This window comes from Daphnia pulicaria, chromosome 3, assembly GCF_021234035.1.
Source record: "Daphnia pulicaria isolate SC F1-1A chromosome 3, SC_F0-13Bv2, whole genome shotgun sequence".
NCBI classification, from domain to species: Eukaryota; Metazoa; Arthropoda; class Branchiopoda; order Diplostraca; family Daphniidae; genus Daphnia; species Daphnia pulicaria.
The window spans coordinates 6,932,952-6,960,587 of NC_060915.1; the positions used below are offsets into that span (position 1 = coordinate 6,932,952).

Genomic DNA, 27,636 nt, shown 5'->3' on the forward strand with positions numbered 1-27,636 from the left:
AGAGGGATTGTCTTGGAGTTTTTTTACCCACTTCATCCGGCTCCGATCCGTTCATATCGACTGCCGCTAGATGGCAATGATCGACGCGGTAGGGTTGGGAAATGGACGGATTTTTACACAGATATAAAACTCTGTTAAAACTAACTGTTCACTGTTAAGAAAAATTTTATTCAGTGTCAAAAGAAGCACCGGGATTTGTTGGATAATATGACGTAAGACCTGTTCACTATATACACTATTTAGCCCTACACTTTATAAACTATGAAAGATTGCGAGACTATGAATACGATGACTGACACTTAGACTAGCAGAACAACCAACCCATCTCGGAATTTCTTATTTATAGTAGCTTCCCTCCACTACTTAATGGTAGCCAAAACTCGCGTCTCAAGAGAATTATGTGGTGGGTGTTCACTAGGGGGCGGAGTTAGTAGCGTAATCAGGGAGAGAGAAAGAAAGGCGTGGTAAGTGTACAAATAAAGTAGGATTAACAAATTGGCTACCAAAATCATGTTCTGAATCCAACTTCAAACTTCTGAATAAACGCCGATTTTTCAAATTTTATTCATCACTTGTTCCTTGCAGTTCCTTGATTATAGGAACCGCGTTAAATTCCCAAGCTCAATATGTCTGGTCGTGGTAAAGGAGGCAAAGTAAAGGGAAAGTCAAAGACTCCCTTCAACGTCTGGACTTCAATTCCCAGTCGGTCGTATCCACCGGATCCCCGCTGACCGCGTTGATGTCGGAGCACTAATCTACTTGGCTGCCGTCATGGAATACTTGGCCGCTGAGGTCCTCGAGTTGGCCGGTAACGCCGCCCCTGTCAACAAGAAGACCCGTATCATCCCTCATCACTTGCCTCTTGCCATCCGCAACGACGAAGAGTTGAATAAACTTCTCTCCGTCGTAACCATTGCTCAAGGTGGTGTTTTGTCCAACATCCAGGCCTTTCTCTTCCCCAAGAAGACCGAAAAGCCCACCAAAACTTCTCTCATCTTTAGGGCCACCTTGATAAAAGAAATTTTCCTAGGGAGCATCCTGCCTTGTCAGGTCTGGAAATCAATTTTGTGTCCAAATGGGCCAATCAGCGAACAGCCTCTTTAAAACGCTGTAGGCTGATTGGCTCTGGCTCTGGTAGAAGAGGGGATGGTATGTTCACGTACTACAAATTTCCCACAAGGCTTGATCCCAGATTGCCACGATGAATGGTAGTGACACCAAGCGGATTTTCTCCAGAACTGTGTCTGAACACGTGTTTTTTTAAGTCCTTGCGAAAGAAAACAAATTAGGATTTTGTAAAAAAAAAATGTGAAAAATGCGCATTTTTTTACAGAATCTAGGTATTCTATCAATTTTGCTTTAAAAATATAGAAAAAAAAAAACGAAAAAAAAACTAAAGCTGTTGATTTGAAACTACGTCATCTCACGTGGGAACACGACGTTCTTTCAACTTGGGTACGAATTGCTTGCAGGTACCAAAAAATTGCTAAAAATAACCCCCTTTTGGAAGCACAATTCAAGAAAACACGATTCAGTAACGCTACGCTTGGTGGCAGCACCATACATCGTGGCAAAGGACTTTGAAAGAAAAATCAAATGAAAAACCGAGGATCTAGCCTTATGGGAAATTTCTAGTACTTGAACATACCAAGCTATGATCCTTATTCATATTTTCCTGTTACACCATTTCTTCCAGTTGGCATTCATGAAGGTGATGAATTTCAAGGTTTTCGTTTGAATTATTCCGAAAATGGCTATGCCTGAAAATTTCATGATGTACACCGCAGAGAACGGCTCAATTTTAATTGAAAATAAGCTTTCGGAAATCTCTGTATTTGCTTACAACAACTTGCCGGACTGGGGATTCTCGCACCGTTTAGGGCATGTGCTAAAGAACAAACGAGGTGTTTCACTCTTCACGTTCGGATGTTTCACTCTTCACTCTGGAAACGCTCGGTAAATTGGTATTAAGTATTTTACTGCTTCTTAATAATTTCAAGTATTTACCTTTCAAGTTATGTAAAATTTACGGCCTACTCAATCAAATTCTCGAGAAATCAACGTGGAGTCGCATATGTGAATGACGAAGCTGGTGTCCGTACTTGTTGGGAATACAAGTCATTCGAGGAACTGATCTCGGAAAGAGATGATAAGTGGGAAAAGATTGATCGGCCTCAAGTAATCATGCAGAGACCTTGCGGCTGTGGGGCTTCGTCGTGCTTCCATCATATGTCATCCAGAGATATGTGGAATTCCAAGTATAAAGAAGAAGAAAACATCCGGTAAATTTTCGAGTACATTTAAAATAATCGTATAAGTTATGGCTCTTTATCGATGACATTGACATGTCCCTTTCTAATAATTATGCAGCATCGAGAGAAACGGCCTGAGATTCTATTCTGAAACAAGCGAGTTGAGTCTGAATCTCGATTTGGAAACATATATCACCTGAGTTCAACACTCCGACACGTCGGCGAGCAAGCATATCGGGTCATATCTACCGATATCTACGTCGAAAGCTGGCATTATCGATTCAACCAGAGCGTCCTTTTCAACGATAAATCACTTCAAGTGAAGTTTCATACACAGACGGCTCGTTTAGATAGTAATGGAAAATTGTCGCTGAGCGACCATTAAGTCGGGGGAAGGAGGGGGTTGACGCTTGCATTACTCGAAGTAGACTGATAGCAAAATTGAAAATTCTCTTGTTAAAAATCTTTTAGGATTGATTTTCTAAAGTATCACTGTATAAAAAACTATTTATTCCCCCGTCGTACCTAAGCGTTCCTTATTCCTCTTGGTTATTCATTGAGGCTGCATTTTCTGCAATATTCTGCAAAATTAATTCTCTGTGATAACATGTTATCGACTTTCAATATATAAACGACAATTCAAAAATAAATTGTTTTTTATTTTATTTTTTATTTGAAGCCGCGGTATTTTTTTTTAATATAAGATAAAATGAAAATTATACCTTCTGAAGTATATAATAAGATATTACAGGTCGCCGATCAAATTCATTGTGATCACATTTGCTAAAGTCTCGTTTGTGTTATTACTGCCATATTGCTAAGCATATTTTATAGATTGTGAACGTGCAGCCTTGCAGCATTCCAATTTCTACTACTTCTCGTTTAGATTAGCACCTTTTATTGAATCTCGAATTCTTTTACGCATATGTTCGATTCTAGGAAAATTAGGGTGCACGACAAACATAATGAATTCTCTCCGCACTACAATTTAAAAAAATTCGGAAATAAGGCTAGCGATGCGTTCCGGATGGGTCAGATGACTGAGATGAGTGTGATGTTTCTCTTCTATTTCAACGTAACGAACACTTTTAGAATTTTTCTTAAGGGCTTCTATGTGCTCTATTTGATCCTCGATACTTTCGATATATAAGGACCTTCCGGACCTACAATTAATTTTATAATTAATAAGTTACTTTTTCTGTGATAATCACTTGATCTTGTTTTGGGCAGAACGACAAGGGGGCGGCATGCAAGCACCGGTTTCTACTAAACACATAGCCTCCCCAGATAGGAATTCTTGTCCCAAGGCGGGACCAAAGCCGTGCGGATGGTGCGGTGGGCACAGGGGAATCTCTAATATGTCCCATTGCGAGCCCTTATTTGAACACGTTACTCATTTTCATCTTGTCGGATACGTCATATTTTACTTCCTCTCGTAGAAGTCTCTGATGCGTCCCGTTTTTATTTTTTGGCTCCTTCTCGACACTTAGAAAATTTCGGAGAAACTGTCTTTGTCTTTTCGCGGCAAAGTTTGATTCTAAAATCTTATTATTAGCTTTATATTCAGAAGATAAACTTGAATTCGTGGCCCATCTGTATAGTACTGGCTTTTCACCACGACGTTCCGGGTTCGATCCCCGGCTCAGGTTCCATTACTTCTTCAACTATTCTGTTCATATGCAGTCGATTTATAATGTTTGCCTGGTAACACTCTACATACTTTGACAAATAAACTGTGTCCGGATATCCGGATCAGCGTTCGTGAAAAAATGTCGGCACAGCAAACACTCATAAGAAAAAGAAGAGTAAAGAAAAAAGGAACGAAATTCAGAGTCCACAAAAAGATTTATTATTAATGACTTCTTGAGATCCTTTTTCCATCCCAAGTACGTCTAAAGTCCATCCAATGAGACGGGATAAGGACCGCTATGAGATCTCGACGAAGCGGACATTGGCCATACGTAAAAGACGTCCTAGGAATGTAAACTTGGGAATCTGCTATTTGCCAAGTACATCTCAGACGTCTCAAAGTGACGTGTTTTGTGCGTCTATGGGACTGCAGTGTGCTATCTGGGCCGTTCACTGTCTTGAGACTGTGGTTCAACATAACTTTACAAACTTTCCTGATAAGGGATCCAAATGAACCATTGATGCTCTTCTCTATTGCTGTCCGTACATAAATAGGTTTTTCAGGGCCTTGCATGATTGCATTTTCGTATTTCAAAAGCGACCGTTTTTCTTAATCTCAAATTCATTGTTTCCGCCCTAGTAGTTGAAACTCTCACAATATCAACATTTACAAGTTTAACTACCTTCTCAGGAAAGACGCCGGCGTATAAAATAGCCATGCAGCCTCCCAAGCTTTGTCCAATGAATGAAAATATGTCCCATTTCAAATTGTTGTAATATTCTCTCAATAGCTAAAAGGCAATCCATGTGATACATACAGTGATACATAATATCTCTTGGAAAATAATCACCAAGTCCATGACCCAGGATATCAACAGCGACTACTCTCAAATTGTCTGGAAGCATTATTGGAATCAAATTATCAAATTGCCCGCATTATCCAACCGTGTAAGGCGAAAACGGGTTTCTCATTAGACGGACCCCAGATTTTAGCAGGCCTTTCAAATATGAGATATTAGTCTCTAAATAAATATTTTTTGAATATCATAAATATTTACCTTCATAATGTTGGTATTTATTTAGACCAATTAAAACTATTGTGATAGGGAATGGTTAGGTGAGTTGGATGGGTCGTCGCTTGATGTGCATGCCATCTTGAGACCCGAGTTCGACTCTCTATTTGATAAATTTGGTGGGTTATTCTTATTCTACACTTAAAGGTATACATTTTTTGTAACTCTTTTTTTTTTCTTTTCTAAAACAATCAATAGCACACCTCGTGGACGTCAGTTCTATTACCGTTGCGGAGAACACACTATTTTTAATCAACTATATTTAACCTGTGATCATAGGTAATATTCACTGTTGACTTTTTTTAAAAATAATCTGTTAAAAGGTCGGGAATTCGGGATGTTTTAAAATAAACGCAACTACGACTGCCGGCGAGCTCTTCAAGACTACAGTGTCAACGAGCGATATCGTCCCTTTCGTACTCGCGCTTAACACGGACTAGACGAACGAATTCGGACATAATAATACTTTGAGAATAAGCACGTTGAGTTAGTGAGATCCTGCTTCATATTTAACCTTAAAAAAAATCAGTATAACAACACGCGTTACCTGTCATTGTCTGAGGCCTCAAATAAAAAGGTCTGCTTGAACTGTCCGAGTCCTAGAAATCCTTTTAAACCAATTTTGCAACCGGCAATATGGCAAGCGAATTCAAGCCCTTTTTTCCAGTCCCACAGGTTAATTTGGCCATAGATGAATGCGGCGTTGAATGTATCCCCAGCTCCAAGCGTATCGATGATATGACAAGGCGCAGAAGCACCTTGACACTTTACCACATCTGTCCCATCAACATTTTGTCCTGCAGCCGCTCCTTCTGACCCCCAGGCACATACGACAATGCACCTTTGAACACAAAAAATCAGTGCAGTTTAACAATTTGTTGATTTAAGGCTTAAATAAAAATTACTTTTTTTAGTAAAAAAACAAAAAAACGTACCCTGGTCTTGACAAACCGATAAATCCTTTTACTGCTTCTTTCATGGTAGGGAAGCCAGAAAACTGAGAAAATTCTTTCGAAATAAAAACAACATCTCCTAGTGGGAGGAGTTCACCGAGAACTGTGCGTGTCTTTTCGATTTCAACCGATATTTTTATAGATTTCGAATTTTCCCGCACAAATTTAATCATTTGTTTTATGTTATCGACATTAGCAATCCTTCCCTAGTAATAAAAAGAATGAATCTAGTACATTACTTAATTAATTCACATATTACTTCAAAATGAATCCATGAATAATTGTTTAGATTAAGATTGGTGAAATGTTGGACACCCAGCTCTTGTAAATGTGTTGGATGATGCATAATGGTTCTGGTACTATTGCAGGCATTAAGTATCACAATGGATGTTGGAAACTCACATTCAGGGAAAATAGGGCAGTGTTCAATTGAAACTGAGTGTTCTGCAAAATCTCTTTGAATGAAATCCAGTTGTATTGAGTTTGAAAGAGTTCCTAAAAACTCTGTTTTCATTCCCAGTTGAGACAAAACAGAGCATGAGTTGGACGCATTTCCTCCTCTTCTGTACGAAAGGTTTGGAATCCTATTTGGTATTCGAGTTACAATATTTAAATGTGAAAACTGTGTAAATAGGTTATTGCAATTGAAATGACCTCGTTAAGTTACCTATGATCAGTGTCTTCTACAGGAAATCTTTCACTTTCGGCAACAATATCAATACACACTAGTCCCACACAGAGTGATGCATTTGCCATTTTCCTTTGAATAAATAATTAAATAGTAAACTAGATCAAAGCTTGGAAAAGCCAAAAAGACCGGCTCATCAAAACATTATACTACTAAATGCTTATACATTCCTCCTTCATGAATCATGATTAGATGATATACCACAATAAACCAGGTACACGACACATCATCGTCTGCTTGGCTTATTTGTGCCATCTAGGCATCTACTTTCTTACTAGCATTTTTTTTATGGAGGTTGTAGTGTCAAACATGAGATATTAGTCTCAAAATAAATAGTTTTGGAATATCATAAATATTTACCTTCATATGTTGGTAGTTATTTAGACCAATTAAAACTATTGTGATAGGGAATGGGTAGGTGAGTTGGGAAAGCGACAATGAACCACATAGACACTAGTCCTTTTAACATGTAGACACTAGAACTTTACAATAGAACATAAACATAAGTCAGTTCTAGTGTCGTCAAAAATTTACATTTTAAAATTTAGCTAGGTCTAGTGTCTCTACTTCTAGTTCTAGCGTCTTCGAAGACATTTTAAATTTTAACGTTATAAAATTTACAAAATCCAAATTAAATTTTTTAATTCCAAATTGTCAAAGTTTTAACATAGTTTTAAATACTGTTTAGTTCTAGTGTCCTATAAGCTAGTTCTAGTGTCTCCTTAATTTAAAAGTTAAAAAAGAAATGTTTGTTCTATTGTCTTCGATAACACTATGAGTGTTAAATGTTAAATTTCAACATGGGTTGCACTGAGCCAGCTCAGGCGCGGGTGAGCCCGTCGGCGGCACGGTATTTAAGCGATCCAAGCGGCTGATGGCCGCAACTCGTCCTTAGCGTCAGACGACTGTTTTGAAAATAGCTCACCCCCGCCTGAGCTAGCCCACCTCTTCGTTTGAACTGTCAGGTGCTTTAATTATTCGTTTACCAAGTGCTTTCTATTTACCTTTTTTAAAGTGTGATTGTGATGGAGAACTCTGACTGTGAAAAAAGTGATGAAGGTGATTATCTTCAAGTGAAACAAACGAAAGTGTTTTTGGCAATTTAAAAAAAGCCCTCTTGGGATTGGCGATGGATTGAGTGAATCAGCAAGAAAACGTCGGACATTAGCATTTAAAAAAGAGGTAATTGCGTATTTCTTTATATTGCATACTAAGTGTTGATCAATTAGTCTTGATATTTCTTGTTTGTACAGGCTGAAAAGTTCTGCGAGAAGTTCAAGCTAGAAATACTGCTTGGAATTCATTCCCCTACAGCTGTTAGAAAAAGCTGGCATTTTGATGGCTATGGATGAAGCAATTTGCTAATGAGACTGATATTGGAAAGAAGATCAAGACCGACTTACAACTATTATCAACAGTTGGTTGGTAGGTATGTAGTATACTGTTCTCAGTATCACCATTCATAAAATGGTTTATTGTGTAGTATTTACATGTCAGTAATGTAATATTTTAATTTAGATGACAAGATAAACTTGCAAGAAGCGGTTACTGCATCCAGTGACATTACTGGACCGTTTATCAGCGCTGTAGGAGAGGAAGCAATAATTGTTGCTCAGCAGTGTGGTGCCAGTAGGCAACAAGAGTTGGAAGCATCAAAGAAAAAAAAAGGAGGAGAACCGAATCAAAAGGATGGGCCATGCTTATGGTCGCAAAAAAATAAGTCAAAAGACAACAAACTCAAGTTCAGGATCTTTCGCCGTATCCCCTTCACCTTCGAAATCTATTTCTTCTGGCAGCAGCTTGGTGGCGACAAGCACTTCTCCCTTTAAAGCTTCCCTGTGCAACACCATTGAAGACACACAAGGTAGTATTTAGTTAATACACACGAAAAGTAATGTTTACTGATGAATAAATCTTAAAAAAAATTTGTACAGGTGTAAAACGGAAGATATTTGATCGAACGGAATCTGACATCCAGGATGTGGTAGTAATCTCCGACCTTGACGAAGCTTATTCTGAGGTCTCAAATGAGTTACCGCCAACTCCTCCACCTAGTAGATTATCTTCCCTACTGGCAGCTCCGACTGTCGCTATTGGAAAGCGCACTGTAACTGCCCCAGATCCAGCGACTGGCAGGAAGACTTTCTCGGCGTCCTCGGATGAAAATGTCGCTGCGTCAGCTGCCCTGACACCTCCGGCTTTCGCCGTTAGAATGAGGACAGCAACTGCAAGTGGCTTAGTTCCTGATGCCTAGCAGGAAGACTATCACGTCGTCTTCGGATGACGTCGCTATCTCGGCTCCCCTGACAGCTCCGAATGTCGCTATTCGAGAGAAGACTATAACTGCACGAGTTCCCGCGGCCAATAGGAAGACGATTTCGGCATCCTCGGCTTCCCTGGCGGATCCATCTGTCGCTATTAGAAAGGTGTCTGTTACTGCAATTGCCCGAGTTCCAGCGGCCGGAAGGAAGACGTTTCTGGCGTCCACGGTTTCCCTAGAAGCTCCATCTGTAGCTATTGAAAAGGTGTCTCTTACTGCAACTGCCCCAGTTCCAGCGGTAGGAGGGAAGACGATTCCGGCGTCCTCGGTTTTCCTAGAAACTCCGATGATGGATGATGACGAAATGCAAAAAGACGGATGTGAAACAGAAGATGATGCGGAAGAAGGATAGAAGAAAATCTCTTATATTATTGCGCGCTAATGTTCATCCACTTTTCTTGTGTTTGTGTTCATTCGTGTATTTCTCTTAATAAAAAGAGCTCATAAAAGAGACATGATTTTTTTTTTTTATCTTTCGTGTATTCTAAGATTACAGATTAGTAGATATAGCCGATAGAGCATACATGGTATTAGGTATTAGTTTCAGACGAGGTTTATTCAGAAACAACTCTTTGTTGATAACGACGGAATTTACGGAAACAGACCGCAAAAGTGTGGTCATAATAACGGTAGCATAGCGGTTAGTATAATTTACTTATGAAAACTATATTTGAAAAAAAAACATGTGAATATCTTAAAACTGCAAACGATAAATTTTTACCAGAGACGCCGTGGTTGTGTAAAACGATAGTCCGTATAACACCATTGACCGTTTCCAATAACGTATTTTTAGATTTGAAGGGAATGAAAATAAATTACTGCAATCACCATGTCTATAACAAAAGTTTTTCTGTGGTTGGAGTTGGACTGGCGATAAAGTGTCTTGTAAAATCAAAATTGAATTCATACAGTTTGGTCATGATTATCTTATCTTCCAGATACGAAGTTACTGATAAACCGCACACAATTAAAGACTAGCTATAATATCACGGACTAAGCTGTAATAAACCAGAGCCTGGTGTGTAGAGCAACGACTTGCCCTGTATACTCTCGAAAACTCTATATAGGGACACGGCCAATCTAGGCCTACAATGGAATATAAATTCAAAAGTATAATTGAAGTATCTCGTTCGTAACGTACAGCCGGGTACAGCCAACCATTATCGGCCATGATCTCAATCTTGAAGACACTTCAATTTCATGATTACAGTAAACAAAATATTTCCCGATATACTAAAATTGTCTGTATATTACAACTCTGCTCAAAACGGCCGAACTGGACGCGTTGTGCTGTGCTGCGGATTACGGATTTTGATCACATGGGCCGAAACTCGGGCGCTGGACTACTGCGACACCGGGACACGCCGTAGAAAATCAAGTGAGGGAATGAATATAACCAAACCGAGCCGGCGAGCCGAACCATCGAAAGTGGACAAAAAGTTTCATTTCGTTAAGAAACGCATTATATTCAACGTACCGTGATCCGTGAACGTACGTTGGTCGCCAGCTGTGGTTGCCGGTCGACGAGGCTTCATCGCCGAAAAGGTTTGTTCCCAGAAGAACACGAAATAGGCTATTGCCCAGCATGGATGTTACATAATAGACACAATCGCGTTATGAGTTGCCGTGAGTTGCATAGTTGTTGTGTGTGTGTTCTATTTTCCTCATTGGCTATACAAAGTGTTACCGCTTCGATAAAGTTTTCGTTTAGTAGCTATAGATGCGGCTAGGTGCAATTAGTAAGCTACTGGAATATCAATTTGGCGAAGGTGTAATATGCCAGCAGCTTCTCTACACGGAAGATGATTAAAAAATATGAACACGCGACAAGTTCAGTTTTCGATGACTATTAGCGAGGGTCTGGCGCGCGAAACTAAAACCGTAAATTCCATAATTTTTTCCTTGTGCTATGTTTACAGACGTGCAGTATAGTATATTCACACGCAAAGATTTATTCCGAATTCTTTATTTTCTTAGGAAATTGAGAGAAGAAGTAGCCATAATACAATGCTGTACAAACAAAATCATTACAATTATAAAACAAACGGGGATTTTTTTCTTTATGAGCTGTCAGGGGAGCCAAAATAGCGACGTCATCCGAAGACGACGTGATAGTCTTCCTGCTAGGCATCAGGAACTAAGCCACTTGCAGTTGCTGTCCTCATTCTAACGGCGAAAGCCGGAGGTGTCAGGGCAGCTGACGCAGCGACATTTTCATCCGAGGACGCCGAGAAAGTCTTCCTGCCAGTCGCTGGATCTGGGGCAGTTACAGTGCGCTTTCCAATAGCGACAGTCGGAGCTGCCAGTAGGGAAGATAATCTACTAGGTGGAGGAGTTGGCGGTAACTCATTTGAGACCTCAGAATAAGCTTCGTCAAGGTCGGAGATTACTACCACATCCTGGATGTCAGATTCCGTTCGATCAAATATCTTCCGTTTTACACCTGTACAAATTTTTTTAAAGATTTATTCATCAGTAAACATTACTTTTCGTGTGTATTAACTAAATACTACCTTGTGTGTCTTCAATGGTGTTGCACAGGGAAGCTTTAAAGGGAGAAGTGCTTGTCGCCACCAAGCTGCTGCCAGAAGAAATAGATTTCGAAGGTGAAGGGGATACGGCGAAAGATCCTGAACTTGAGTTTGTTGTCTTTTGACTTATTTTTTTGCGACCATAAGCATGGCCCATCCTTTTGATTCGGTTCTCCTCCTTTTTTTTCTTTGATGCTTCCAACTCTTGTTGCCTACTGGCACCACACTGCTGAGCAACAATTATTGCTTCCTCTCCTACAGCGCTGATAAACGGTCCAGTAATGTCACTGGATGCAGTAACCGCTTCTTGCAAGTTTATCTTGTCATCTAAATTAAAATATTACATTACTGACATGTAAATACTACACAATAAACCATTTTATGAATGGTGATACTGAGAACAGTATACTACATACCTACCAACCAACTGTTGATAATAGTTGTAAGTCGGTCTTGATCTTCTTTCCAATATCAGTCTCATTAGCAAATTGCTTCATCCATAGCCATCAAAATGCCAGCTTTTTCTAACAGCTGTAGGGGAATGAATTCCAAGCAGTATTTCTAGCTTGAACTTCTCGCAGAACTTTTCAGCCTGTACAAACAAGAAATATCAAGACTAATTGATCAACACTTAGTATGCAATATAAAGAAATACGCAATTACCTCTTTTTTAAATGCTAATGTCCGACGTTTTCTTGCTGATTCACTCAATCCATCGCCAATCCCAAGAGGGCTTTTTTTAAATTGCCAAAAACACTTTCGTTTGTTTCACTTGAAGATAATCACCTTCATCACTTTTTTCACAGTCAGAGTTCTCCATCACAATCACACTTTAAAAAAGGTAAATAGAAAGCACTTGGTAAACGAATAATTAAAGCACCTGACAGTTCAAACGAAGAGGTGGGCTAGCTCAGGCGGGGGTGAGCTATTTTCAAAACAGTCGTCTGACGCTAAGGACGAGTTGCGGCCATCAGCCGCTTGGATCGCTTAAATACCGTGCCGCCGACGGGCTCACCCGCGCCTGAGCTGGCTCAGTGCAACCCATGTTGAAATTTAACATTTAACACTCATAGTGTTATCGAAGACAATAGAACAAACATTTCTTTTTTAACTTTTAAATTAAGGAGACACTAGAACTAGCTTATAGGACACTAGAACTAAACAGTATTTAAAACTATGTTAAAACTTTGACAATTTGGAATTAAAAAATTTAATTTGGATTTTGTAAATTTTATAACGTTAAAATTTAAAATGTCTTCGAAGACGCTAGAACTAGAAGTAGAGACACTAGACCTAGCTAAATTTTTAAATGTAAATTTTTGACGACACTAGAACTGACTTATGTTTATGTTCTATTGTAAAGTTCTAGTGCCTAAATGTTAAAAGGTCTAGTGTCTATTAGGTCTAAAGTAGGCATGCCGGTGAGTTGGATGAGTCGTCGCTTGATGTGCATGCCACCTTGAGACCCGAGTTCGATTCCCCGTTTGATAAATAATAAGATAAAAAGCAAGCTTATCAGCTCGCCGCGAAGGGATAATCGTAAGCCAGTTGAAAACTGTCTTAAATGACAAATTCAGGGCCTATTGTTGAGTCGGACTTACTCACAATTCACACTTTACTTCACAGACTTTTTGGTTTTAAAACGGGATTTTTTTGTCACAGTACAATATCCTTGCAAGTTATTTACGTTTAGTTTGCCCAACTCATATGTTCATATTTTTACAAAAAAAGTTGAATAATTGAATTTATAAATAACCATCTTTTAGTCAAATAACTGCAACACATAAATGCAAATCTTGTTATTGCGTCATAGTTGGGTCATCAAAGATTGCGCCATCACAACGATGCTATAGACATCTGGTGGTGAATTATTTTGATCTAAAATGAAAAAGATGTAGTCGCAACCGCTAGATGTCACCGGTCGTCAAGCAATTATTTTAACAGTTTTTCATTAATTACGGGAAAACTAATTAAGTAAATGAAATTATTTTTATTCTGGTCGCACCGCATATTTTTTGTCTAATTTTTAACACCAAAAAGTCCAAAATCTATCGTGAAACGTCCGAGCACGATGTATCAGGAGAGGTGGGCAAACGCAGTAGGGCGCCCCCTCTGAAAACTGGGCCAACTTTCTGAAATTGTGTACACTTCTGCCGCTAGGTTCTCTAGTGTTAGTGGCCCTGAAATTGGGCGCGAATTATCAGAAGTAAAGCGTCTGCCATTGTTGATAGTAGATTTTCCATTTCGTTGTTTCGTTTTATAATTTCGTTCTTTAACTTAGGGTGATGTGTTTTTGATAAATCGTGTTGCGAAATGGTGAAACCGGAAGTGTTTCGTGGTGTTATGAAGACAAGAGTGTCTGTGTAACTGATTTGTATTGTCTGCTGCATCTCTCTTTATAGGCCAGCCACTCTGGCGGCCAGATCTTCAACATCTCCCTTCTGCCCATGGACAAAACACATTGACGGACATAGGGAAAAAACGACGGGCATAGGCAAATGACAGGCATAAGGAAAAAGAAGAAGATTGACGGGTATGCAGCAAGACAACACGAACAAATTAACAAAAAGAAATAAACGTTAGGAGTTTAAGGTTTGAGATAGGGACGGCCAGAACGAGTGAAACCACGAACAGGCGTGATAGCCACGACAGGAGTTGGCTGATTAGTTGAGCTGGCTACCGGAGGAGCTGGACCGCTCACGGCCACAGCTGGAGACTCAACGGAACGACGTGACGGCGTAGACTCCTCGGGAGCACGAGTAGACGGCAGCGCTTCCATCATTCCTCCTCGCGATGCAAAACTTGGGGTGGCCGGAACAGCTGCAACTTGTGGTGCTACACCACGCGGGCGAGCGGTGACCAGAGTGTCACGGAAGTTGCTAGGCAGACGAATTCCAAACCCGGCGGTTGTGGAATTGTCAATATTGATGTCTCGACGAGTTCGGCGAAACACCCGACCATCAGACAGGGCGACCACGTACGAGTCCGGTTCCTTGCATACTGACAGTATCGACCCTGGTAGCCAGGCACCATACACCAGTGCTCGAACCCTCTGTCCCACCAACAGGGCTGATCCGCGAATGTCCGGTCGGCCGCCATGATGAAATGCCGCCTTTGCCTGGCGCTTCTGAAGTTGTTCGTGGACAAGGGCTGCTGGTACAAATTGGGGAACGAGTCGATTAGGCAGAAACGGAAGAACACCACGCAGATTCCGACCCTGGAGAAGAACTGCCGGAGACGGAAGGTCAGACGACACGGGTGTTGACCGGATAGCCGCCAACGCCTCCCATAGTGACCGACCGTCACTGAACATTTTAAGAATGGTCCGCTTGACTGTTTGTATGTGGCGTTCCACCAGGCCATTTGATTGTGGATAACACGGGCTGGACGAGACGGACCGGACGTTACGAGTGACACAGTAGGCTCGGAACTCGGCACAATCAAACTGTGATCCGTTGTCTGTCATCACCTCCTCTGGATATCCGAAGTCACTGAAGATTCTTTCCATTTCTGCAATGCTGGCGGCGCAAGACAGAGAGCGAAGGGGAACAGCAGCCGGCCACTTGCTGTAGGCGTCTACAACTAAAATGTAGTTGACTCCATTGAAGAAAAATAAATCGGCTGACACTAGCTGAAAAGCATGAGTCGGCAATTTTACTGGATGCAGTGGTTGAGCTGGATTTTTATGACGGTGTTCTTGGCACGTTGCGCAGCTTGCCACCATGTTTCGTATCTGCTCGTCACATCCAGGCCAATACACAGCAGACCTGGCTCGCAGAACGCATTTGACTTCCCCAAAATGTCCGTCGTGGATTCCTTTTAGTATTTCCTGCCGTAGGGACAGTGGAATTACTAGTCTCTCCCCGTTGAGTAACAGGCCGTCTACTTCAGCCAGGTTGTGTCGAACCGCCCAAAACGGCTTTGCTGCTACTGGACACTGTGTTTTGTGCTCCGGCCAACCACGAACAAGAACTTCTTTGACTAACATCAGTGTAGGGTCAGCCGCTGTTGCTGCTGCAAATTTTTCTCGAGTTGTAGAATGAGGAATGACACAATCCAGTACTGCATGCACTTGCTCTTCACAGCCCTGCGTAGTGTCGTCTTGAAAAAGATGAGGTGACGGAGCCCGGCTCAGCGTATCTGCTATAAATAAGTCTTTCCCTGGCTTGTACACAAGCTTAAAATCGAAACGCTGTAATTGGAGCCGCATTCTTTGAATCCTCGGAGAGCAGGACGCTATTGGTTTGTCTAACAGACCCACTAACGGCTTGTGGTCAGTTTCAACAGTCACCGACTGGCCATATACGTACTGCCGAAATCTCATTAAGCCGAACTGGACGGCTAGCAGCTCTTTCTCGATTTGAAAATACCGCTTTTGAGTGACGGTGAGGGACGTGGACGAGTATGCTATCGGTTGACCGCTCTGTAGAAGCACAGCTCCAATACCGATGGGTGACGCGTCGACTGACACAACAACAGGCAGCGAATGGTTAAACAACCGTAGAACAGGAAGCGATGAAAGAGCTACTTTTAAACCAGCTAGGGACTTCTTTTGTGGTTCTTCCCAAACCCACGCTGCATCCGCCTTTAGAAGGTCTCGTAACGGTCTGGTTAAGCCGGCCAGGTCCTTGCAAAACTTATCAAGATACGTCACCATGCCCAATAGCCTGATGAGATCTGCCGGCCCGGAAGGATCGGGCATGTCCACTATGGCGTCTATTTTGCACGGATCTGGTTTCAGCGTTCCTTGTCCAATAATATGGCCCAGCCATGGCAACTCCTGCAGAAAGAAACGACACTTCTTTAGTTGTAGCTTTAAGTTGTGTAGGCGACAACGTACCAGAACCGCTCGTAGATTCACTTGAAGTTCTTCTTTGGTCTCCCCCGTCACCAGGAAGTCGTCAAAGTATATAAACACGCCATTCAAATCTCCAAAGAAGTCGGACATAGTTTGTAGATAAACTTCAGGGGCCGACTTTAGCCCAAACGGCAGCCTGAGGTACCTGTAACGACCTTTTGGTGTTGCCATTGTGCAAAGATAAGACGCTTCATTAGTCAAGGGAATTTGGTAGAACCCGGAAGCAGCATCCAGGCTGCAAAAATAGCGAGCTTTACTTAGTTTGCTGAACAGCTGTTCAACAGTGGGGACCGAAAAATGCTGGCGTTGTATTGCTTTGTTAAGCTCCGACGGGTCCAAACAGATCCGGACATCTCCATCTGGTTTTCCAACCACCATCATTCTGCTTACCCATTCTGTGGGTTCTTGAACAGGCGTTATTATTCCTTCAGTTACCATTTCTTCCAGCTTCTTGTAGACTCGTTCTTCCAATTTAAACGGAAGCCGCCCTGCCGCACAGACAACTGGGTCAATTTTGTTAGCTCCTGACAATAACTTAATGTCATATTCAACAGGTAATTTACCTAGGCCAGTGAAGACATCTAAGAACTCGTGCACTATAGGTGGCTGTTGTGTGGAGACCGCAGAATGCAGTGAATCAATCCGTTGAATGAGCTTGAGTTCTTCACACGTTCGTAAGCCCAAGATTGCTGGCTGGCCCGGCTCTTCGACAACAACAAAGTCGGTGACGAAAACAGTGCTTCGATGTTCTACCTTTGCCGTATGCAGACCCAGTACTTTGAGAAATCCACCTTTTGCTCCGTAGCTGCGGACAGTTGGACCAGGGCGTAGACGTTGGCACTGTTTAGGTAGACGACTGTAGAACTCGTAGGGCAGAATGTTGCACGTCGCTCCAGAATCTAGTTTAAAGTTGACTTCCACGCCATCCAGCGACAATTTTTGATACCACTCGCTCCCTTTTACACTTGACTTGAGCATATGATTCACAAAGTAATCTTCTCCAAACAGGGGAGGATGGGGTGGTGGATATGGCGGATATGGTGGATATACCATGGCTGTACCGCCTTGTTCAACATTACCAATCCACTGCTGTTGTTCTTCAAGTGTGTGTACTCTGCCTGGGGGAGGTGGCTGTGAAGACGCGTTGTTCTGAGGTGCCACCTGACGTGCGTTTCTGGAAGGACAACGGTTTGCGTAATGGCCCATTGCACCGCAACGAAAACACTCAACGCTGTCCACACGGCATTGACCTTTTTTATGTCGCCTTCCACAATCACTGCACGAAATAAACTGACTTTCTGACGAATAATTAGCTGCCGATTGTCTTTGATTTGCTGGAACGCGTTGTTCGGATGTACCACCTGCTGATGATTGTGAACCCGGTCTTCGATCTGGCTTCCGGCCGGATTGTCGAGATTGGACAGCATGGGCAGACTCTACTGCCGGAGTGTTGATCTGTGTTTGTTGCAACTTTGCTGACTCACACGCTCGAACGATTTCACACGCTTTGACGATCAGCAAGTCTTTTTCAAAAAGCAATTTTTCACGAATCAACGGATCAGCAATCCCCAACACAATCTGGTCACGTAATACTGAATCAGTACCATCGCCGTACCCACACGTCCTAACCAGTCCTCGTAATTCAGTTAGCCACGTGTCAAACGTTTCACTAGCAAGTTGATGGCGTCTCAAAAATTTAAACCTCTCAAACACCTCACTGCGACACGGTTCAAAATGATCTGTGAATTTGGCCAGCACAGGAGCGATTTTTCTAGCATCAGTTTCTGGTGTGAAGGCAAAGGTGTCGTAAATCTTCAGACCCTCGCTGCCAAGTAAAGTAATTAGGACACCCACCAACGTTTCTTCATCAGGTGGATTAGCAGGCGAGTTCGTTGCTACAACATACCACTTAAATTGCCGTACCCACACGCTCCACTGAGCAGCCAAGTCAGTGGCACTAAACGAAAAAGGCTCCGGTGCTTTTAATGACGACGCCATTGTCAGTCTAAGCACAAATAAAGTAACTTCACTCTCACACACCACAGGATGCAAAAGATAAAGGCAGATAAACAAGAGTTACTGTCCTGACATAATGGAGCAACCACGCTACTCTCGGTTCACACTTTGCAGACGACCCACTTCTGACACCATGTTATGAAGACAAGAGTGTCTGTGTAACTGATTTGTATTGTCTGCTGCATCTCTCTTTATAGGCCAGCCACTCTGGCGGCCAGATCTTCAACACGTGGTTGGATTTTCTACGGGATACAAATCAGCAAAAGAAAATGATGCTAAGGTATTTAAACCACCCAAAGAAGAAAGGCAATTCATTTTATGGGGAAAGAATCTTGAAAGAAGTGACAGAAAATTTTCAAGAAAAGATCATGTGTGTTCTACACATTTTAAAGAAGAATTCATCATCAAGAACTCTGTAAATGGTGGTGCCCCATTGAGTCGTTGGAAATTGAGAGATGATGCCAGCCATACCAACTCTTGTTCTTGGTAAGTTTTGCTTTATAAATAATTCCTGTATGATTCATGAACTGATTTTAAATTATGCAGGTTACAAAGATGGGGTAACCCCAAACAAAAAGTATCGGAAAAAAAACCACCTCTCCATTATCAAACAATGGATGCCATAAACAACCAGAAGAGAAACTTGATGGTCGAACAACATCTGATGTGAACAGTGCTGAAGTCACTCTTGCTGGAGAGAATGGTCTGGAACACACACCCAAGGAACAAGAGGTGAAAATTTAAAAAAACTAAAGCTAAACCTGTATCAAGGAAAATGCTAATTTCAGAACCCGTTTCTGCCTAAGACTGTTATCTGGTAAAGGTAATATGTGTTACTTGTGTGAACATCTCGAAAAGATTCACTTGGACATTGGAGTATATGTCAAGGCAAACAGTAATTGAAAGAATGTCCGCAAGAAAGAAGAAAACTTAAATGAAATCAAAAGTGCTGAAACAAAAAATTCAACGGAAAGAACTTGTTGTCAAGGTACACTATTAAAATTTGTAATTATTTACAAATTTCGTTCTTCTTCATTTAACTAACATCCAATTATGTCATAGAATCTTCGACTAGCAATTAAAAATGTCAGGAAAAATGTCACTGCTGCTTGCGAAAAGGCAATAAGTAATCAGTTTCTTGGGCTTAACGACCAGGTATATCATGCTCCCAATTACTATTCCCCTCTATGACGAGTACGTTTGTTAGATTCCAAAATTTTAACTATTTTTCTACCAATGACCAATAATAACGACAACACTACTTATTTTTTTTTAAATTTCTTTGATTGAAATCAATAAATTGTAATTGATTTTACGTTATTACAAACTAGCATGGTGTTAATTTTATTTTTACTGAACTAAAACACCCTTAAACAGCGATGCTTTATCCACAATGGTTAAACTTCGCGCCAGATTTCAGGGCCACTAACACTAGAGAACCTAGCGGCAGAAGTGAGAATGATTACCGAAAGTTGGCCCAGTTTTTTCCTCTCGCGTTCGCCCACCTCTCCTGATACATCGTGGTCCGAGCTATGGAGCGTTACAGACAAAGTGACATGGTTTTTTTTTCTGCGTATGCGATTATTAGCTTCGCCCTTCGGGCTCGCAACGATTATTAGCTTCGCCCTTCGGGCTCGCAATTATTCCTGAAATCCGCCAGATGGCAAATCGAAGTAAGTTGATGTGGATGCTGGCATCCCGTTCCGGTTTGCGAGGTTCCCGTAGGAAATATCGATTAAAACTTTAAAAAAGCAAAAGTATAGTAAACATAAAATTCAAAATAAATTACATGAATCTGATTCGGTATGGTGAATCAGGAGGGCGGGGGTGGCGGGCTTCGCCCGCCAACCCCCACCCTCCCCCCCCCCCTTCGCGCTTAGTTAATCGCTTAAATTACCGTTATACTTTTACATTAAATAGTATCAATCAAACATAGGCGTATCGGAACATCACAAAAATATCTGTCGCCTCCGCCACACCTAAGTCGCACTCTCTTTTTTGCGAGCCCGAAGGGCGAAGCTAATAATCGCATACGCAGAAAAAAAAAAGCCATGTCACTTTGTCTGTCTGTCTGTCTGTCTGTATGTAACGCTCCATAACTCGGGTGTTTCACGACAGATTTCGGACTTTTTGGTCTTAAAAATTAGAAAAAAAATATGCGGTGCGACCAGAACAAAAATTATTTCATTTACTTAATTAGTTCTCCTGTAATTAATGAAAAACTGCTAAAATAATTTTTTAACGACTAGTGACATCTGGTGGTGGCGACTACAACTTTTTCACCTTAGGTTTAAATTCCAGTTTCGACTACATGTGTTAGCTTGTCATTTACTAAACGTGTTAAGTTTAAAATTTAGCCTTTTCGTCGAATATTTTTTATTGAAATATATTCGTTGTGTATCGTTAAACATGAGTAAAATAATAGTACGAATATATGCCGCCCAAATAAATCACCAACAGATGTCCATAGCATCGCCGTGATGACGCAATCTTTGATGACCCAACCATGACGCAATAACCAGATATGTATTTAAGTTTTGCAGTAATTAAACTAAATGAAGTTTAAAATTTAATCATTGAACTTTATGTGTAAAAATAGGAAAATATGAGTTAACCAAACTAAACGTAAATAACTTGCAAGGTTATTGAACTGTGACGGAAAAATCCCGTTTTAAGACCAGAAAGTCTGTGAAGGAAAGTGTGAATTGTGAATAAGTCCGACTTAACAATAGGCCCTGAATTTTTCATTTAAGACAGTTTTCAACTGGCTTACGACTATCCCTTCGCGGCGAGCTCATAAGCTTGCTTTTTTGTGTAATTTTTAAGACCAAAAAGTCTAAAATCTGTCGTAAAACGCACGAGCTATGGAGCGTTACATACAGACAGACATACAAAGTGACATGGCTTTTTTTTTCTGCGTATGCGATTATTAGCTTCGCCCTTCGGGCTCGCAATTAAGCAAATGAAATTATTTTTGTTCTTGTCGCACCGCATATTTTTTGTGTAATTTTTAAGACCAAAAAGTCTAAAATCTGTCGTAAAACGCACGAGCTATGGAGCGTTACATACAGACAGACATACAAAGTGACATGGCTTTTTTTTTCTGCGTATGCGATTGATCACTCTTGCTGGAGAGAATGGTCTGGAACACACAACCCAAGGAACAAGAGGTGAAAATTTAAAAAAACTAAAGCTAAACCTGTATCAAGGAAAATGCTAATTTCAGATCCCGTTTCTGCCTAAGACTGTTATCTGGTAAAGGTAATATGTGTTACTTGTGTGAACATCTCGAAAAGATTCACTTGGACATTGGAGTATATGTCAAGGCAAACAGTAATTGAAAGAATGTCCGCAAGAAAGAAGAAAACTTAAATGAAATCAAAAGTGCTGAAACAAAAAATTCAACGGAAAGAACTTGTTGTCAAGGTACACTATTAAAATTTGTAATTATTTACAAATTTCGTTCTTCTTCATTTAACTAACATCCAATTATGTCATAGAATCTTCGACTAGCAATTAAAAATGTCAGGAAAAATGTCACTGCTGCTTGCGAAAAGGCAATAAGTAATCAGTTTCTTGGGCTTAACGACCAGGTATATCATGCTCCCAATTACTATTCCCCTCTATGACGAGTACGTTTGTTAGATTCCAAAATTTTAACTATTTTTCTACCAATGACCAATAATAACGACAACACTACTTATTTTTTTTAAATTTCTTTGATTGAAATCAATAAATTGTAATTGATTTTACGTTATTACAAACTAGCATGGTGTTAATTTTATTTTTACTGAACTAAAACACCCTTAAACAGCGATGCTTTATCCACAATGGTTAAACTTCGCGCCAGATTTCAGGGCCACTAACACTAGAGAACCTAGCGGCAGAAGTGAGAATGATTACCGAAAGTTGGCCCAGTTTTTTCCTCTCGCGTTCGCCCACCTCTCCTGATACATCGTGGTCCGAGCTATGGAGCGTTACAGACAAAGTGACATGGTTTTTTTTTCTGCGTATGCGATTATTAGCTTCGCCCTTCGGGCTCGCAACGATTATTAGCTTCGCCCTTCGGGCTCGCAATTATTCCTGAAATCCGCCAGATGGCAAATCGAAGTAAGTTGATGTGGATGCTGGCATCCCGTTCCGGTTTGCGAGGTTCCCGTAGGAAATATCGATTAAAACTTTAAAAAAGCAAAAGTATAGTAAACATAAAATTCAAAATAAATTACATGAATCTGATTCGGTATGGTGAATCAGGAGGGCGGGGGTGGCGGGCTTCGCCCGCCAACCCCCACCCTCCCCCCCCCCCTTCGCGCTTAGTTAATCGCTTAAATTACCGTTATACTTTTACATTAAATAGTATCAATCAAACATAGGCGTATCGGAACATCACAAAAATATCTGTCGCCTCCGCCACACCTAAGTCGCACTCTCTTTTTAGCTTAAGTTACAGAAAAATTTATTATTGTCATTAGCAATGTGAAATAAGAAATAATTAGTTATAGTTACAGATAAATCTATAAACCAGTTAGAACAAGCCGCTAGGCCGCTAGAGCCTAGATGATGGCAGTTTACTTTAACTTTTGGTCGCTAGAGCTTAGATAACAGTAACGCGCGCAGTTCAAACCGTTTTACATTTCTTACGCGCTCAGAACGCCATCTATTGGTGAAATATCGAACTAACCCTCCGTGTGTGTCCTCCCGTATACCAAAAAACCTGTACAGAATCCCTACGGGAAATGGCCTAAGTGGTTGAAGTCTGATAACTCGCGACTTCGAATCCAATGTGTTACGACTTCGTTGTGATTCTGATGTCGTGAATGTTCAATCTGCGTTCGTTCCCGAATTCGAAGCGTACCGCCAGAGAAGTCAGGCATAGGTTGAATTGACGACTCGTCTTCGGACGACGTTTGTATCGTCAGGACATTAAGTCAAGCCGCTTGATTGAACAATGTAACTGAATATAGTTGAACCTCAGGTTTACTAAGATCAGGTGTTGTCCCAACAAGAAAGAGCTAGGCCAGAGCGTAGTACAGAATAGTATTTGGCTCCTCCACATCAGGTTATATTTTTTTAAAGCAATGAAAGAGAATTTTTAAGTAGGAATTTCTACTTGAATTTGAAATGTTTACTTTAATTTTTAAGTAGTGAGTTTTCAAAAGATTTTTAAAATTTTCAAAAAACGAAAGAAAACATTATGAACATTCGTATAAATCTCTTTTATTTAATCGTACAAATACTTATTTTCTTTATTTGATTGGGTCTCAAATGTGAGGACCGAATACGATAGCCGATAGGATCGAAGAGTTGTGATAAAATGCAACTTTCCTTTCTTCAACAACTATTACGAAAAACGTTACAGTATCCCACCACAAAAATGACCATATTATAATATGGTCAATAAAGAAGCGTGACGAATGATAACACAGTATTTAAATGGATACCAATTTCGCAGAAAACCACCGATGCCCCAAAATGAAAACGCTACATTTTAAGGGAATTTCATTAGTAAGACTTGTAACTACTGGCTAAAGTCTTTGCCGCCAATAGAAGAATGTCGCGACGGGAGATTCCGGTTAACGCCACTTGCCATTCTGTGGCCGATACCTGTATTTTTAAAAATTATCAATACATAGTGAGGAACGCAATTAAATCAAATTGAACTGTTACATTAAATTCTTCAGCAACCGCTTGTCCTACAGTAACGGCGAAACCAGATTGACGTAAAGGGTATGAGTCGGTTGTACAACTACGCATACGTGCAATAGCGTTTGCAGGGACCATTAATGGCTGTGAAAACACTTGTACGCAGACGTTACGTACAGGATCTTCTAACAGTAGACAATTCATTTCGAACCAACTTTAGAAAACAAAATAGATTATTAGCAATAAAAAAAGTTCGCCGACTTTTCTATTTGTATTATTATACTTGTCGGTAAAGAGTTCAACAACGAATCCCTCAACGGCTACTACGGGCTGCTGAGGAAGAATTGATCCACCAGTTCGTAAATTCTAAATAGATTTTTTAAATTCTAAAATTTCGGATATGATTGATTATTTTTATTGAATGAAATACCGTTATCCTTTCTCTTGCAGCTTGTAACGCACTGGCAAATCCCACTGGTTGTGCTGCCACACTAGCACTTTGAGATTCATAACCTCTGCAAGTTAAAGAAATAGATATAATACAGAAAAAAAAAGAAAGAATTGAAACGGCAGGATTAAATTTTTGTTAAAATGATTCTTACTTGACAGTTGCCTTTCCAAAAACTGTTTGAAAAGCTTCTCGGACTGAACTAACTTTTAGCTCTTTTGAAGAGGCGACGGCAATATCGATATCACCACCGGAATCTTTCAATGAAAATTCAAATACAATGTGTTCCAAGAATAATAGTATAGATTTGAAGCACTCACATATGAATTCCTTCATTTGGGGATCTAAAGTTGTAATCATTGTATCTACTGAACTTCTAGCCTTTTCAGCCACTTTGGCTAAAATGGATTTCCCTGGCATAGCTTCTTTCATCCATCCAAAGAGTCCAGAACCTTTGTTGGGAAGGTCATTGAGAGGATCGAGGATATCCCTCACATTTGCAGCTGTGGGGCTTTCCAGAACACAGATTTCTAAAGCAGATGTACTAGCTGCCATATTTTGTTGTGTTTCATTCTCTGTGATTGGTGAAATTGGAAGCAAAATGGGAAGATTCAAACCCTGAATAAAGTGTTAAGCAGATAGACATTCACACTAATGTGCACATTTGCAATAATTATCAAATTACAGACTCACAGTTTGTGGTTGATGAAGTCCAGATGAGCCTGTAGGCGTAAAAAATTGTGAATTGGCGACAGTTGGGGTGCTTGTTGTGGGAAACAGTTGCCCGACAGGCAAGGCTAAAGTAGGAGGTCCAGCCATCAAGTTCAATGGAAGACTTGTGGGAGGATTTATCCAGGCGGGTAAAGGAGTGGGACCTTCATTGACTGCGTCTTTTGGTTTGTCAACTAATTCGAATCCGTTTTCTCCATCCTCTTGTGCTGTTGGGTTCAACATGTTTCAACAACGCGTTGATTCGACGCTTTTCATGGGCTATTTGTCAACAAAACCTGAAGTACAATGAAAAGCAAAAGTAAAAATATATGACTTAAGTGAACTTATTTGCTCAAACGACAAACGAAATACCTTTTCAGTGACAGATAAACAAATAAAACACGAGTACAAAAAGCTCAACGAGTCAACGTCATGAATTTATCAAGGTTAAAGTATCGCGATACCTGAAATCACATCGATTGACGATACTTCTATGTTACTGCGCGTGACATTTGAATCTGGTCTAAATAACGCAATCAGCGCCATATCCGATTAGTATCTAGTATTTATGCGAGCTAGAAGTGGTTCGGTGACGTCGAAGCTAAGTTAAATTTTAAAAATAAAACGTTTTGGTCTGGGAAAAAAATACATCATTCCTTACTTTGGAAAGCCTTGCAGTTTACCGTATTATGCATATTAGTATTGAGCAATTCTTGCAGTACTAAATAACAACAACGAGGAAGTAATATTATCGTAATCTATCGACTATTGTGAGTCGAGTCACCATAAATAAACTGTCACCTGGGAATATCGTTCAATCAGAGTAAGGGAGATGGGAAAAATGGCATAAACATCTCGGGTGCATTTTTATTATTGGCAACATTCGTTCGGATAAATTCGGCTGTGACGGGCGGCAGGAGATTTATGGAATATCCTGCATGTATAAGATTTAGAAATCATATAATATAAAGTCTCTGACGTTGCGACTATTGAATGCGTAAATCACTTTCCCTTGGTCCGTTTCCAAGATAAAAAAACGAAAAAAAAAACGAAAAATGATTGGGATTGGTGTGCTACGATGTTAATTGCTTCGGACGGGGTTGATTAAATAGAAGAAACCACTAATAACACGCCCGTCGGCACCAGCAGTAAATATCGCACGGAATAAGATTTTATTTGGGTTTCTTGATCACAAGGCACTCCTATTCTTGATCGTCAAATCTATTTATGGTGGAAGAGACTTAAAGATAATTAGAGAACGCCAACAGCAGCAAAGGAGTCGCGTGGCATTGCTTTGAGCTAACAATGAAATCTCATAATTACATCTTGAACATGAATCGCGGAAGTTAGTTTCACATCTCGTCCGATATATTATGTAAAGCGAAGGTCTATAGGAACAAAAGGGGGAAACTGTGAGTCCGTTGAACTTTTTTAATATTTCTAAGAAAATCCCGCCCGACTATACAATATCCGTTTCCTCCGGTTTCCTCCACAACGTCGCCCGTTCCCCTCGCTTTTCAATAGGACACGTTTCTTTCTGTAGGGGGTGGGGGGGGGGGGAGAGTATGCCGACTCGTGAATGTACATCACAAGTTTAATAATACAATCAAATGAATGCAGCTACTACAACAAAAGAAGATGAATAAACGAAGAAATTGAATTCTAGTTAGATGCGTATGCTGTTTGCCTTGAGTATGATATCCATCTGTATTTATAATCCTGGGAGAGATTTGGAAAGTGTTGCTCTCTGCCGAATGAATGAATATTGCAAAATATAAATAACCCGGCCTGGCACCCGAGAGCCAAAGGTATTAAAAGAAAAAACCGAGAGAACCAAAGGGGGAGGGGAGAAAATCAAAACTGCTTCTGCTGCTGCATCCGGCTGCATCACCATAGTTGGAAGGAGAATCAGAGGATTGGGCAGACCAGCAACTTTATCAATAATGGAAATAATGCACAATACACAGAAAGTCGGCCTTGTTCAAAGATGTACTGCTCCTGGCCCCTGATCCACCGAGTCTTTAGCTATTCAACGACATTTTTGGGGTAGATAAAAACGGGAGAGGGAATAATTCAAGATCTAACTCGGAATTAGATCATCAGGTCTTTTATTTGTTAGTCCCACTTTTTTAAGTGCACGGTGAGTTATAATGCGACACATGTTATGGGCGATCGATCGAAATGCAGAATTGAACAGGACGATATTATTTTATTACGAGCAAGATAAATAAAAGTTATACGGCCATCCTCGTCTGTAGATTTATGCCCATTACTTACTAGTCCGACTATACTCCACTGCTCTGCTGCAAAATGTATAGGATTTCGAAAAAGTGCTCTTGGGCGCCACTTCGGACAACCCTTTGGCGCGTGTTATTATCTGTCCGCTCCTTAATGGCCGTCTTTGCTGCCGGACTCTTATGGCAATCTCTGGTTATTCGGCCCCTATATTACTACATAGATTACCTAGCCCACCAATGTTGATCCATATATATTTCATGGCAATCATTAGATATG

At 40.7% G+C, this 27,636-nt stretch overlaps 4 protein-coding genes and 1 long non-coding RNA gene across 9 annotated transcripts; 2 read left to right on the forward strand and 3 right to left on the reverse strand.

Annotated features, from left to right (window-relative positions):
• Positions 1–1,750: 1,750 nt before the first annotated feature.
• On the forward strand, positions 1,751–2,911 carry LOC124328903. The gene is made up of 2 exons (XM_046787750.1): positions 1,751–1,956; positions 2,016–2,911. Exons 1-2 carry the CDS (start codon positions 1,751–1,753, stop codon positions 2,284–2,286), a joined length of 477 nt encoding a protein of 158 aa, XP_046643706.1. The 3' UTR covers positions 2,287–2,911.
• Positions 2,912–4,637: 1,726 nt separating this feature from the next.
• LOC124328892 (ketohexokinase-like) lies at positions 4,638–7,022 on the reverse strand. Of its 4 annotated transcripts, XM_046787735.1 has the most exons (7): positions 6,956–7,022; positions 6,575–6,667; positions 6,167–6,491; positions 5,890–6,113; positions 5,502–5,795; positions 4,940–5,057; positions 4,638–4,879 (listed from the first exon to the last, which is right to left on the reverse strand). In XM_046787735.1, the coding sequence occupies exons 2-6, from the start codon at positions 6,661–6,663 to the stop codon at positions 4,976–4,978; spliced, it is 1,014 nt and encodes a 337-aa protein (XP_046643691.1). In that variant the 5' UTR covers positions 6,664–6,667; positions 6,956–7,022; the 3' UTR covers positions 4,638–4,879; positions 4,940–4,975. The 4 variants fall into 4 exon arrangements, with proteins under 4 accessions (XP_046643691.1, XP_046643690.1, XP_046643693.1 ...); XM_046787734.1 differs by lacking the exon at positions 6,956–7,022 and having other exon boundaries at positions 6,575–6,821; XM_046787737.1 differs by lacking the exons at positions 4,638–4,879; positions 4,940–5,057; positions 6,956–7,022 and adding an exon at positions 5,138–5,390 and having other exon boundaries at positions 6,575–6,821.
• Positions 7,023–7,049: 27 nt separating this feature from the next.
• LOC124328911 lies at positions 7,050–8,908 on the forward strand. The gene is made up of 4 exons (XR_006916540.1): positions 7,050–7,777; positions 7,849–8,024; positions 8,114–8,459; positions 8,530–8,908. It is a non-coding gene; the product is annotated as an uncharacterized LOC124328911 (long non-coding RNA).
• A 1,957-nt stretch (positions 8,909–10,865) lies between these two features.
• Positions 10,866–12,752, reverse strand: LOC124328900. Of its 2 annotated transcripts, none has more exons than XR_006916532.1 (4): positions 12,110–12,751; positions 11,863–12,038; positions 11,429–11,773; positions 10,866–11,358 (listed from the first exon to the last, which is right to left on the reverse strand). XR_006916532.1 is itself a non-coding variant. In XM_046787746.1 (4 exons), the coding sequence occupies exons 2-4, from the start codon at positions 11,925–11,927 to the stop codon at positions 11,039–11,041; spliced, it is 726 nt and encodes a 241-aa protein (XP_046643702.1). In that variant the 5' UTR covers positions 11,928–12,038; positions 12,110–12,752; the 3' UTR covers positions 10,866–11,038. The 2 variants fall into 2 exon arrangements, 1 of the variants encoding a protein (XP_046643702.1); XM_046787746.1 differs by having other exon boundaries at positions 11,867–12,038; positions 12,110–12,752.
• A 10,769-nt stretch (positions 12,753–23,521) lies between these two features.
• Positions 23,522–25,597, reverse strand: LOC124328886 (protein PRRC1-like). Its single transcript, XM_046787726.1, has 8 exons — positions 25,495–25,597; positions 25,105–25,418; positions 24,732–25,029; positions 24,566–24,668; positions 24,394–24,478; positions 24,247–24,329; positions 23,988–24,177; positions 23,522–23,924 (listed from the first exon to the last, which is right to left on the reverse strand). Exons 2-8 carry the CDS (start codon positions 25,363–25,365, stop codon positions 23,823–23,825), a joined length of 1,122 nt encoding a protein of 373 aa, XP_046643682.1. The 5' UTR covers positions 25,366–25,418; positions 25,495–25,597; the 3' UTR covers positions 23,522–23,822.
• Between the last annotated feature and the right edge of the window lie 2,039 nt (positions 25,598–27,636).

Excerpts from the sequence above, each read along its gene's own strand:
- LOC124328892 (XM_046787735.1), bottom strand. The coding sequence starts at position 6,663 with ATGGCAAATGCATCACTCTGTGTGGGACTAGTGTGTATTGATATTGTT. Across the intron at positions 6,492-6,574 it reads GTAGAAGACACTGATCATAG|GATTCCAAACCTTTCGTACA; the intron begins GTAACTTAACGA and ends AATACCAAATAG. Across the intron at positions 5,796-5,889 it reads ATCGGTTTGTCAAGACCAGG|GTGCATTGTCGTATGTGCCT; the intron begins GTACGTTTTTTT and ends TTGTGTTCAAAG.
- LOC124328900 (XM_046787746.1), bottom strand. The coding sequence starts at position 11,927 with ATGAGACTGATATTGGAAAGAAGATCAAGACCGACTTACAACTATTAT. Across the intron at positions 11,774-11,866 it reads CTATTATCAACAGTTGGTTG|ATGACAAGATAAACTTGCAA; the intron begins GTAGGTATGTAG and ends ATTTTAATTTAG. Across the intron at positions 11,359-11,428 it reads CACCATTGAAGACACACAAG|GTGTAAAACGGAAGATATTT; the intron begins GTAGTATTTAGT and ends AAATTTGTACAG.
- LOC124328903 (XM_046787750.1), top strand. The coding sequence starts at position 1,751 with ATGGCTATGCCTGAAAATTTCATGATGTACACCGCAGAGAACGGCTCA. Across the intron at positions 1,957-2,015 it reads CTTCACTCTGGAAACGCTCG|TTATGTAAAATTTACGGCCT; the intron begins GTAAATTGGTAT and ends TTACCTTTCAAG.
- LOC124328886 (XM_046787726.1), bottom strand. The coding sequence starts at position 25,365 with ATGTTGAACCCAACAGCACAAGAGGATGGAGAAAACGGATTCGAATTA. Across the intron at positions 24,479-24,565 it reads TTTGGAAAGGCAACTGTCAA|AGGTTATGAATCTCAAAGTG; the intron begins GTAAGAATCATT and ends TTTAACTTGCAG. Across the intron at positions 24,330-24,393 it reads CTGCAAGAGAAAGGATAACG|AATTTACGAACTGGTGGATC; the intron begins GTATTTCATTCA and ends AAATCTATTTAG.